The sequence below is a fragment of the Tetrao urogallus genome (genome assembly GCF_951394365.1).
Source record: "Tetrao urogallus genome assembly, chromosome: 1".
NCBI classification, from domain to species: domain Eukaryota; kingdom Metazoa; phylum Chordata; class Aves; order Galliformes; family Phasianidae; genus Tetrao; species Tetrao urogallus.
Window position 1 is genome coordinate 2099456 of NC_136813.1, and position 12541 is coordinate 2111996.

Consider the following 12541-nt stretch of genomic DNA (forward strand, 5'->3'; position numbering starts at 1 on the left):
GGTTGCTCTCTACCCGATGCCTTTTACAGCTGCTTCTCTCTCTTCCCACCAGATGTGATTCAATCTCTAAGTGCCATCTCGACCGAAAATGGCACTGATGAGAGCTGGGCGAAAATCGCCACCATTTCAGCCAGAGCCCCGTGGGTTCTTCACGGCTCAAGGCTCAGCAGCACCCGGATCACAGAGGTGGAGTCGCAGAAGGAGGTGTACAGAGCAGGTGTGCAGCGTGCCGACAGGCTGCGGGGCTGGGGGCTGCGTGAAGGAGGGCGCACGAGTGGCGGGGGTTCGTTGTGCTGCCCTCGATGCTCATGGAGTGACAGAACGGCCTGGGTTGCAAAGGAGCACAGCGCTCATCCAGCTCCAAGCCCTGCTGTGTGCAGGTCGCCAAGCAGCAGCCCAGGCTGCCCAGAGCCACATCCAGCCTGGCCTTGAATGCCTGCAGGGATGGGGCATCCACAGCCTCCTTGGGCAACCTGTGCCAGTGCCTCACCACCCTCTGCCTCCAAAACTTCCTCCTCGCATCCAACCCAAACCTCCCCTGGCTCACTTTAAAGCCATTCCTCTTGTCCTGTCACCACCCACCCTCACACACAGCCGTTCCCCCTCCCATTTATCTGCTTCTTTCAAGTACTGGAAGGCCACAGTGAGGTTTCCCTGGGTCTCGTTCAGCTTACGATGCACTTTGTCTTATAAAGGCCTGTCAGTGAATATTTGTACCAGTCATAGCAGAGGAGGTTTAGGTTGGACATGAGGCAGAACTGCTTCTCTCAGTGCTCAGGAGCTGCAATGGCTGCACAGGGAGGCGCCGTCCTGGCAGCGTTCAGGAGGCGCCTGGATGAGGAGCTGCGAGGTGTGGGTTAGGAATAGGAATGGGAGGATGTTGGACTGGATGATCCTGCAGCTCGTTTCCTACCTTGCGATGCTGTGATTGAAGAATAAAAATGGGGAGAAATCCAGAAGGTTTCAAACGAGAAGAGAATGGAATTAGGATACATCAATAAAAGGAGATGAGCACGATAAGGAAAGCCCCAAAAGGTTCCCGAGAAAGATGTCACGAGATGGAAGCAGTAGACGAGCTTAATGAGACAAGCAGTCTGTTCTGAAGGTTATTTTAATTGTTTAGGTGCTCTGCTCAGCTTCAAAGACGAGGTGAGCACAGAGCAGCTGCCTTTGTCCTCGAGAGCATCCCTGTGTGTGTGGGTCCGTGCTGGGGTCCGTAGCTGGGATGTGCTGGGAAGCTGCCACTGTCCATGCAGGGTGGATCCTCAGGCTGCCTGCAGGAGCGCAGAGCAGTGCAGAGCTGTTTATCCGCTCCCTCCAAGCACTGAAGGCCACCATGAGGTCTCCCTGCAGCCTTCTCTGCTCCAAGCCAAACAATCCCAGTTCCCTCCGCCTTTCCTCACAGCAGAGCCGCTCCAGCCCTCTGATCATCTCATCTCATCCCTGAGATTGAGGGTTCTGCCTCAGATCTGCCTCAGATGGGGGTTGGACTCGATGAGCTCTGGATCTTCCAAGCCCTGCAATTGCTCTGGAGGTCCCTTCCAAGCCCTACAATTATTCTGTGAAACTGAAATGGAGGGGAGACGATCAGCTCTTTCTCCAGTGTTGCAGAGAGGTCAGGGAGGCGAGCAAGGCTTGATGGAGCTGACACTTCTGCGTTTGGGGGAAAGCTGCACTGGGGGTAAATGTAATTAGCTTTGAAGTCACCATAGGATCTGCATTGCGGACCTTCCTGGTGTGAGGTGGCATTTATCGTGTTTGCTCGGTGATACGTTCGAGATCAGTGAGAAACATCATTCTTATAGAGGTGCGTACCAGGAAGTTTGCTCCACTTACAAATTAGAGCTGCATCCGGATCCGTGCCCTGCAGGAGCTCTGCTGATGGTTTTGGTGCCAAGAGTCCCAGGGAGGTTGTGGATGCCCCGTCCTTGGACGTGTTCAAGGCCAGGTTGGATGGGGTCCTGGGCAACCTGATCTAAATGTGGATGTTTGGTGGCCCTGCTAGGCAGGGGGGTTGGAGCTACATGATCCTTGAGGTCCCTTCCAAGCCCAGAGTCGCACTGCAGTTCACCGTTGTCCCGAATCAGGGCACGTTTGGTTCCTTTTGCTGTTTGTGCAGCCGAGAGGCTTCGAAACGCGCCGAGACCTCAGCAGGAGCCTTGCGAAACCCCCTGAGATCTGCTCATCTCTTCCAGCCTCCAGCAGCAGCGAGGAGCTCAGCAGCCTGGCCTTCCTGGATGCCAACACGTCGGTGCTGTGCTGCGCGGCGGGGCGGCTGTGCGTGGCCGATATTCGGCAGCGCGGCCCCTTGCAGGCTCTGCTCATCCCCTCGGCGCAATGCGGGCGCCGCTGGCGCGTGGCGGTCGGCTGCTCTGAGCCGAGCTCCCAGCCCATTGCCTGCCTCTCGAGCGCAGGGCAGCTCGTCCTGATGGACGTAAGGAAAACCACGCCGTGTTTGGCTTCAGCCCAATGCAGAGTTCCACCATCCGGCTCCAGCGCCGAGTTCCTGTGCGTCACCTGGGCTCCCGCTCTGGAAGGTTGCCTTGCTGTTTCAGGTCGGTGATCCGGGAGGACAGATTTCTTTTTCTGGATGTTGTTTCGGTGGCGTTTCGCAGCGCTTTGCTCCGTTTTCGAGGCCACGTTTAGAGGCTGTGCGGAGCTGCGCCAGGGAGCTGAGCTGATCGCCCTCCCGGCCGCCTCCCACCCCGAGTCACAGCAGCGTGAAGCCTGGCTCCCATCTGGGGCTCTCGCAGCTTCTTTCCCCCCAGCAGAGACCACAGGGCTCAGCAAACGAGGGGAGCTGGGCCATCGCAGCACCAGCAGTTAATGGGCAAGCTGTGCAGCTGATGGGGGTCGGCTTCAGACTGCCTCGGGCACACGCTCTCGTCCTGGGCTGAGACCCTGACCCCAACCCTGACCCCAAAGCTCTGACCCCAACCACAACCCTGTGACCCCAACCCTGACCCCAAAGCACTAACCATAACCCCATGACACTGACCCCAACCCTAACTGTAAACCTGACCCCAACCCTGACCCCAACCCTGACCCCACAGCCCTAACCATAACCCCACGACCCTGACCCCAATCCTAACTGTAAACCTGACCCCAAAACTCTAACCCCAATCACAACCCTGTGACCCAACCCCATGACCCCAACCCTAACTGTAAACCTGACCCCAACCCTGACCCCAAAGCTCTAACCCCAATCACAACCCTGTGACCCCAACCCCATGACCCCAACCCTAACTGTAAACCTGACCCCAACCCTGACCCCAAAGCTCTAACCCCAATCACAACCCTGTGACCCCAACCCTGACCCCACAGCCCTAACCACAACCCCATGACCCTGACCCCAACCCTAACTGTAAACCTGACCCCAAAACTCTAACCCCAATCACAACCCTGTGACCCCAACCCCATGACCCCAACCCTAATTGTAAACCTGACCCCAACCCTGACCCCAAAACTCTGACCCTAACCACAACCCTGTGACCCCAACCCTGACCCCAAAGCACTAACCATAACCCCGTGACCCCTGACCCCAACCCTAACTGTAAACCTGACCCCCACCCTAACTGTAAACCTGCCCCCAACCCTGACCCCAAAACTCTAACCCCAACCATAACCCTGTGACCCCAAACCTGACCCCACAGCCCTAACCATAACCCCACGACCCTGACCCCAACCCTAACTGTAAACCTGACCCCAAAACTCTAACCCCAATCACAATCCTGTGACCCCAACCCTGACCCCACAGTCCTAACCATAACCCCATGACCCTGACCCCACCCTAACTGTAAACCTGACCCCAACCCTGACCCCAAAACTCTAACCCCAACCACAACCCTGTGACCCCAACCCTGACCCCAAAGCCCTAACCATAACCCCGTGACCCTAACCCTAACCCTAATCCCAACCTTAACCCTGCGACCCCAACCCTGACCCCAATTTCACTCTAACCCTAACCACAGCTCTGTGACCCAAGCCTGACCCCCAAATTCTAACCATAACCCTGCGACCCTAGCTCAGTCCATAAGCCTAATCCCAACCTTAACCCTAACTGTGACCTGAACCCTGACCCCAATCCCAACTCTAACCCTAACCACAATTCTGTGACCCCAACCCTGACCCCAAAACCCTAACCATAACCCTGTGAGCCTAACTCTGACCCTAAGCCTAATCCCAACCTTAACCCTGTGACCTCAACCCTGACCCCAATCCCAACTCTAACCACCATCCTGTGACCCTTACCCTGACCCCAGCACTAACCCTAAACCTAATCCCTAACCATAACCCTGTGACTCCAACCCTGACCCCAACCTAACTGTAAACCTGACCCCAATCCTGACCCCAAAGCCCTAACCATAACCCTGTGACCCTGACTCTGACCCTAAGCCTAATTAATATCTTAACCCTAACCGTGACCCCAATCCTGACCCCAATCCCACTCTAACCCTAACCACAACTCTGTGACCCCAACCCTGACCCCTAAATTCTAACCATAACCCTGCGACCCTGGTTCTGACCCTAAGCCTAATCCCAACCTTAACCCTGTGACCCCAACCCCAAACCCAACTGTAAACCTGACCCCAAAACTCTAACCCTAACCATAACCCTGTGATCCTAACTCTGACCCTCACCCCAATCCTAACCCTAACCCTGATCCCAACCTTAACCCTAACAGTGACCCCAACCCTCACTGTAAACCTAACCATAACCCTGTGACCCTGACTCTGACCCTAAGCCTAATTCAGACCTTAACCCTAACCGTGACCCCAACCCTGACCCCAATCCCACTCTAACCCTAACCACAACCCTGTGACCCCAACCCTGACCCCTAAATTCTAACCATAACCCTGCGACCCTGGTTCTGACCCTAAGCCTAATTCCAACCTTAACCCTGTGACCCCAACCCTAACTGTAAACCTGACCCCAACCCTGACCCCAAAGCCCTAACCACAACTCTGTGACTCTGACTTTGACCCCAACCCTAACCCTAATCCCAACCTTAACCCTGTCACCCCAACCCCAAGCCCTAACCATAACCCTGTGATCCTAACTCTAACCCTGACCCCAATCCTAACCCTAACCCTGATCCCAACCTTCACCCTAACAGTGACCCCAACCCTCACTGTAAACCTAACCATAACCCTGTGACCCTGACTCTGACCCTAAGCCTAATTAATATCTTAACCCTAACCGTGACCCCAATCCTGACCCCAATCCCACTCTAACCCTAACCACAACTCTGTGACCCCAACCCTGACCCCTAAATTCTAAGCATAACCCTGCGACCCTGGTTCTGACCCTAAGCCTAATCCCAACCTTAACCCTGTGACCCCAACCCAAACCCAACTGTAAACCTGACCCCAAAACTCTAACCCTAACCATAACCCTGTGATCCTAACTCTGACCCTCACCCCAATCCTAACCCTAACCCTGATCCCAACCTTCACCCTAACAGTGACCCCAACCCTCACTGTAAACCTAACCATAACCCTGTGACCCTGACTCTGACCCTAAGCCTAATTCAGACCTTAACCCTAACCGTGACCCCAACCCTGACCCCAATCCCACTCTAACCCTAACCACAACCCTGTGACCCCAACCCTGACCCCTAAATTCTAACCATAACCCTGCGACCCTGGTTCTGACCCTAAGCCTAATTCCAACCTTAACCCTGTGACCCCAACCCTAACTGTAAACCTGACCCCAACCCTGACCCCAAAGCCCTAACCACAACTCTGTGACTCTGACTTTGACCCCAACCCTAACCCTAATCCCAACCTTAACCCTGTCACCCCAACCCCAAGCCCTAACCATAACCCTGTGATCCTAACTCTAACCCTGACCCCAATCCTAACCCTAACCCTGATCCCAACCTTCACCCTAACAGTGACCCCAACCCTCACTGTAAACCTAACCATAACCCTGTGACCCTGACTCTGACCCTAAGCCTAATTAATATCTTAACCCTAACCGTGACCCTAATCCTGACCCCAATCCCACTCTAACCCTAACCACAACTCAGTGACCCCAACCCTGACCCCTAAATTCTAAGCATAACCCTGCGACCCTGGTTCTGACCCTAAGCCTAATCCCAACCTTAACCCTGTGACCCCAACCCCAAACCCAACTGTAAACCTGACCCCAAAACTCTAACCCTAACCATAACCCTGTGATCCTAACTCTGACCCTCACCCCAATCCTAACCCTAACCCTAATCCCAACCTTAACCCTAACAGTGACCCCAACCCTCACTGTAAACCTAACCATAACCCTGTGACCCTGACTCTGACCCTAAGCCTAATTCAGACCTTAACCCTAACCGTGACCCCAACCCTGACCCCAATCCCACTCTAACCCTAACCACAACCCTGTGACCCCAACCCTGACCCCTAAATTCTAACCATAACCCTGCGACCCTGGTTCTGACCCTAAGCCTAATTCCAACCTTAACCCTGTGACCCCAACCCTAACTGTAAACCTGACCCCAACCCTGACCCCAAAGCCCTAACCACAACTCTGTGACTCTGACTTTGACCCCAACCCTAACCCTAATCCCAACCTTAACCCTGTCACCCCAACCCCAAGCCCTAACCATAACCCTGTGATCCTAACTCTAACCCTGACCCCAATCCTAACCCTAACCCTGATCCCAACCTTAACCCTAACAGTGACCCCAACCCTCACTGTAAACCTAACCATAACCCTGTGACCCTGACTGTGACCCTAAGCCTAATTCAGACCTTAACCCTAACAGTGACCCCAACCCTAACTGTAAACCTGACCCCAATCCAAGCCGTCCCTGCAGCCAGGAGCTGGGCTGGGTGGCTTCCTGTGCCCCAGCCGTGGAGCAGCACAGGGTTCTTTTGCTGCCCTCGGTCCCTTCTCAGCTTTGCAGCACCGCAAGCTGCAGCTTAGTGGGAAACACTGATGGCAGTTGGGCCTCGGAGGTCTGTTCTGAGCGTGGAGATGTGGCTGTAACCCCTGTGCTCCTTCCCAAGGCTTCGACGGCGCCGTGCACGTCTACGACACGCGCAGCTGGGACGGCAGCGGGGCCGAAGCGCAGCCCCTCTTTGTGCACCGAGGCCACGCGTTTGGGGGGCGGCCCTCGGTGACGGCGCACGCGTGGCACCCCCAGAAACCGAGAACCCTGCTGTCGGCGGCCACCGACGGCTCCTTGCACATCTGGGATTGGGTTCAGCCTCCGGGGAGCTGAGGGCGGCTGCCGCTTTGGGGTTTTCCTGCCTGCGCTCCCAGGCGGCCCGTTGCCTGGAGGTGGTGACGGGAGCCGTCGTGATACGGAACGGGAATTCCTTGGGCCAGTTCCTTGGCGATGCTCTGCGCTCCCCGCGTCTCGTTGGGATGTGAGTTCTGACCGCGTTGTTTTGCTCTGTTCTCTTGTCCCCCCCCTCCCAGCCGTCGTTCTGTTGCGTTCCGTCGGCCTCGCGAGGCTCGGAGGGGAAAAAAAGTAATTAAACAACCCCGAAAAACAACGAAGCAGCAAAGTACAATGCGAGGAAACGGGCTGTCCTGCGGCATCCTGAACCTCCTGGCCGTGTTGCTGTTCCATCCTATGTGTGTGTGTGTGTGTGTGTGTGTGGAGCAGGAAGCCGCAGCGGAGGCAGCGTGCAGAGGAGCAGCCCTTCCTGCTGTCAGCTTCGCCCTCCTCTCCCCCCACCCTGAGCAGCAGCACCCAGCTGGGAGGAGGCCTGGCTGCATTCTGTGGGGCTGCTGGCTGCAGCTTCAACTCGAAATGCCATTTCCTGGGGCTGGAGGAGGAACAGCAGCAGCAGCAGCAGCTTGGATCTTGCGGTGCAAAGGGGTGCAAAGGGGTTCGAGCGTTCCGCTGTTGTTCGTCTGCGTCCTGCTGCTCTGTTTGCTCAGAGGCGCCGTGGGGACAGGTGGGGACACGGGGTGAAGCTGTGGCCAAGGCCGCCAGGCAGCTGCGTGCTGGGAATGGGACGTACTGACCTGCGCTGTGCCATGGCAACGGCTGCTGGGCTGCGGGGGCAGAGCCGTGCTCCCAGCAGGGATCAGATGCAGGAGGGCGAGAGCTGCAGCCCTGCTGGTCTCTCCTGCAGCCCAGCAAAACCGGAGCAGCTGAGCAGCGGGGCGAGCAGCCAGCTTTGCTCCCATCTCTCTGCTCTTGCCATGCGCTGGGTTGAGCTCTGGTTTCGGACACGGGGCAGGCTGGCAGCTTGGGAGCCGTTCCTAGGGCTGCAGGGCTGTTCCTGGAGCAGCACGGGGGGCTGAGGGCCGATGGCTGCGGCCTCCCTCCTCCACGCCGCACAAAAGCAGCAGAGGCAAAGCGTGACCCCGTTTCACATCCCAGCCGGGCCGGCAGTGCAGAAGGAAGCAAATCTGCTGCTCTTTGCAGGGAAGCGGTGCTTGAGTAACAGCGTGGTTTCATCACCCAGCGCTTCCCTTTTTGCGTTGGCTTCTTGTTTTTTCTTACTCTCCCTCCCAATCATTCCAGCTCGGAGAGGGGCTGGCGGCACCCAGAGCACCCAGAGCTCACAGCTGGGTGCAGGCGGAGCGATCTCCTATGGGCCACACAGAGCACAAGCAGGGCTTGCCCTGAGAGCAGCCTCGCCATAGGGCAGCAGTGGGGCTGCTGCTCCCCACGTGTCTCTGCTCTGCTCCCCCCACGCAGGGACGCTGCTGCAGAGGCTGCAGAGTTGACGATGCGTGCAGTTCTGCGCTCAGCAGGTTGGTTTGCTGCTGGCTGCGCCGTTCCCTGCTGCTCCTCCACGGGGAGAAGATGGGATCATAGAATCATGGAATCATGGAATCAAGGTTGGAAACGACCTGTAAGATCATCCGGTCCAACCGTCTCCTCATCACCATTGCCACCACCAGCACTAAATCATCTCGCAGCTCCTCATCCAGGCGCCTCCTGAACGCTGCCAGGGACGGCGACTCCCCCACCTCCCTGTGCAGCCATTGCAGTGCCTGAGCACTGAGAGAAACAGTTCTGCCTCATGTCCAACCTAAACCTCCTCTGCTACAACTCCTGGCCGTTTCCTCAGCTCCTGTTTGTTGCCTGGGAGAAGAGGCCAAAAGAAGAGGCTGACTGCCCCGCATCCATCCATCCATCCATCCATCCATCCATCCATCCATCCATCCATCCCTCCATCCCTCCATCCCTCCATCCATCCATCCCTCCATCCATCCATCCATCCATCCATCCATCCATCCATCCATCCATCCATCCATCCATCCATCCATCCATCCATCCCTCCATCCATCCATCCATCCATCCATCCATCCATCCATCCATCCATCCATCCATCCATCCATCCATCCATCCATCCATCCCTCCTTCCTTCCATCCATCCATCCATCCATCCATCCATCCATCCCTCCATCCATCCATCCATCCCTCCATCCATCCATCCATCCCTCCTTCCTTCCATCCATCCATCCATCCATCCATCCATCCATCCCTCCATCCATCCATCCATCCCTCCATCCATCCATCCATCCATCCATCCATCCATCCCTCCATCCATCCATCCATCCATCCATCCATCCATCCATCCCTCCATCCCTCCATCCATCAGGTCTCCCCTGAGCTCCTCTTCTCACCCTCCACAATCCCAGCTCCCTCAGCTCCTCATCAGCCCTGTGCTCCACACCCCTCACCATTTCGCTGCCCTTCTCTGCACGCTGCAGGGCCTCAACATCTTTCCTGCAGTGAGGAGCCCAAAACTGAACCCAGCCCTCGAGGTGCGGCCTCAGCAGAGCTGAGTGCAGGGGATGCTCAGCTCCCTGCTCTGCTGGCTGCACCATTCCTAATGCAGCCCAGGCTGCCGCTGGCCCTCTTGGCCACCTGGGCACACTGCTGGCTCATGGCAACCTGTCGTCCACCAGGACACCCAGCTCCCTCTCATCCCCCATCCTGTACCGCTGCATGCCGTTATTCCTCCCCAGATGCAAGACTCCACACTTGCTGTTGTTAAACCCCATCTGGTTTCTTCCTGCCCAGCTCTCATCCTGCCCAGCTCTCGCTGAATGGCAGCACGGCCTGCAGCCAATCCTCCCAACTTCGTCTCATCACAAACTTGCTGAGGGTGGCCACCATCCCCTCATCAAGGCCATTGATGAAGATGTTGAACAAGGACCCAGCACGGAGCCATGGGGGACACCGCTGCTCACAGGCCTCCAACCAGACTCTGCACCGCTGCCGCCGACCCCCTGCACTCAACCCGCCAGCTCTCAACCCACCTCCCTGTCCGCTCGTCCATCCCACACTTCCTCAGCTTTGTCATAAGGATGTCGTGGGGGACAGCAGCAAAAGCCTTGCTGAAATCAAGGCAGAAAGGAGATGAGGTTGAGCAGCACCACCTGCCTTTCACCGAAGCCGCGCTGGCTGGGCCCGATGCCCCGGCCAACCACACACATCTCATCCGAGATGCCTTCAGCAAGGCGTTTGATGCTGTCCCCCACGACATCCTTATCACAAAGCTGAGGAAGTGTGGGATGGACGAGTGGACAGTGAGGTGGGTTGAGAACTGGCTGACTGGCAGAGCGCAGAGGGTCGTCGTTGGTGGTGCAGAGTCCAGTTGGAGGCCTGTGAGCAGCGGTGTTCCTCAGGGGTCTGTGCTGGGTCCGGTCTGGTTCAACATCTTCATCAATGGCCTTGATGAGGGGATGGTGGCCACCCTCAGCAAGTTTGTGATGATACAAAGTTGGGAGGATTGGCTGCAGGCCGTGCTGCCATTCAGCGAGAGCTGGATGGGCTGGAGAGCTGGGCAGTAAAAAAACGGATGAGGTTTAACAAAAGCAAGTGTAGAGTCTTGCATCTGGGGAGGAATAATTGCATGCAGCGGTACAGGATGGGGGATGAGAGGGAGCTGGGTGTCCTGGTGGACGACAGGTTGCCATGAGCCAGCAGTGTGCCCAGGTGGCCAAGAGGGCCAATGGCATCCTGGGGTGCATTGCACAGAGCGTGGCCAGCAGGTCGAGGGAGGTGATCCTCCCCCTCTGCTCTGCCCTGCTGAGGCCTCATCTGGAGCCCTGCGTCCAGTTCTGGGCTCCCCAGCACAAAACAGACAGGGAGCTCTTGGGAAGAGCCCAGCGCAGGGCCACCGAGATGGGGAGGGGCCTGGAGCATCTCTGCTATGGGGAAAGGCTGAGTGAGCTGGGTCTGTTCAGCATGGAGAAAAGAAGACTGAGAGGGGACCTGATCCAGGTCTGTCACTATCTGAGGTGTGGGGGGCAGAATGGCGAGGCCAGACTGTTTTCAGTGGTGAGTAGAGACAGGAGGAGGGGAAACGGCCGGAAACTGCAGCACAGGAAGTTGTGCAGCAATGTGCACAAGAACTTCTTTACAGTGAGGTGACGGAGCACTGGAACAGGCTGCAGGGAGGTGGTGGAGTCTCCTGCTCTGGAGATGTTCCAGACCTGCCTGTGCGACCTGCTGTAGGGAACCTGCTTTGGCAGGGGGTTGGACTGCATGATTTCTGGAGGTCCCTTCCAACCCCTACAGTTCTGTGATGCTGTGAGATGATCTGCTCTGAGATGGGATGCAGGCGCTGCCATCCCAGCCGTGCATCCGGCCCCGACGGCTTTGGCTGCAGCAGAGCAGCAGGCAGAATTTAGCTCTGCCCTGCTTTGCACTTTGTTTCCGACCTGCTGCTTTGGAGCCGATCCCACGGGAGCATCCGCGTGCCCAAGGGAAGGTCAGCGCTGCGGGCTGCAACCTTTGGTGCCGCGGCATCGATTTGGGATTTGTTTTCCTGCAATCAACGCTTGGGGACGCGGAGCCACGGCAGCCCTGCGAGCTGGAGAGCAAAGCAACGTCAACAAGGCCTCCCAAAACTGGGCCAAGGGGGGAGGTGGAGGTGGAAGGGGGGGAGGCAGGAGAAGCATGGGCACGCTGAGGGTTTGGTCCCGTGTGCGTTTGCGTTCAGAGATTAATAAACTAGAATAATTTATTTGACAGGACACAGAAACGTCACGGAGATGGTGGGGGAACCAAAGAAGCAGCAGGTGTGGATGAACAGTACAAAGAAAGCACTTTACAAAAGAGAAGTACCGCGCCGCCCGCCGGCCTGACCCCAAAATGGGGAGGGGGGCAGCAAGGAACCTCCCCCCAAACCCCGCTTTAGGTCGGGGCACAGGGTTGCGTTCCCCCCTTCCCCTCCTCCCCCCTCCCCCCCCCAGGCTCTGCTCTCAGGGCGACACAATAAATAGTGGCAGTGGCCCCAGTGAGGGGCTGGGGGGGAGCCGGGTGTCCCTGCGACAGGGGGGGGGATGTGGGGTGGGTGGACCCCGATCCAGGAGGGTGGGGGTGTGGGGTGAAACATGGGGTAGGGTCCCCAGTGCTGGTACCTGGGGGGGGGGGATCCAGGGGTGTGGGAATGGTGCAGAGCAATGATAAACTCTGGGGGGGGGGAGGAGGGGTCCTGGAAGGAGGGTTGGGGGGAGGGGGGGGGACTGGAAAGATGGTTGAGGGGAGGGGGGGTACTGGAAAGAGATTTGGGGGGAGGGGGGGTACTGGAAAGAGATTTGGGGAGGATGGGGGGGTACT

The 12541-nt window shown here is 57.2% G+C and overlaps 1 protein-coding gene across 1 annotated transcript in view; it reads left to right on the forward strand.

Moving 5' to 3' along the window:
• The window catches only part of WDR73 (WD repeat domain 73), a gene marked incomplete at both ends in the record, with an annotated part of 7691 nt that extends 469 nt beyond the window's left edge, over positions 1 to 7222 (forward strand). The window contains 3 exons of the mRNA XM_079545875.1: positions 53 to 217; positions 2196 to 2555; positions 7008 to 7222. Of these exons, the coding sequence (XP_079402001.1) occupies positions 53 to 217; positions 2196 to 2555; positions 7008 to 7222 (740 nt within the window). The remainder of the gene's footprint in view (positions 1 to 52; positions 218 to 2195; positions 2556 to 7007) is intronic.
• Between the last annotated feature and the right edge of the window lie 5319 nt (positions 7223 to 12541).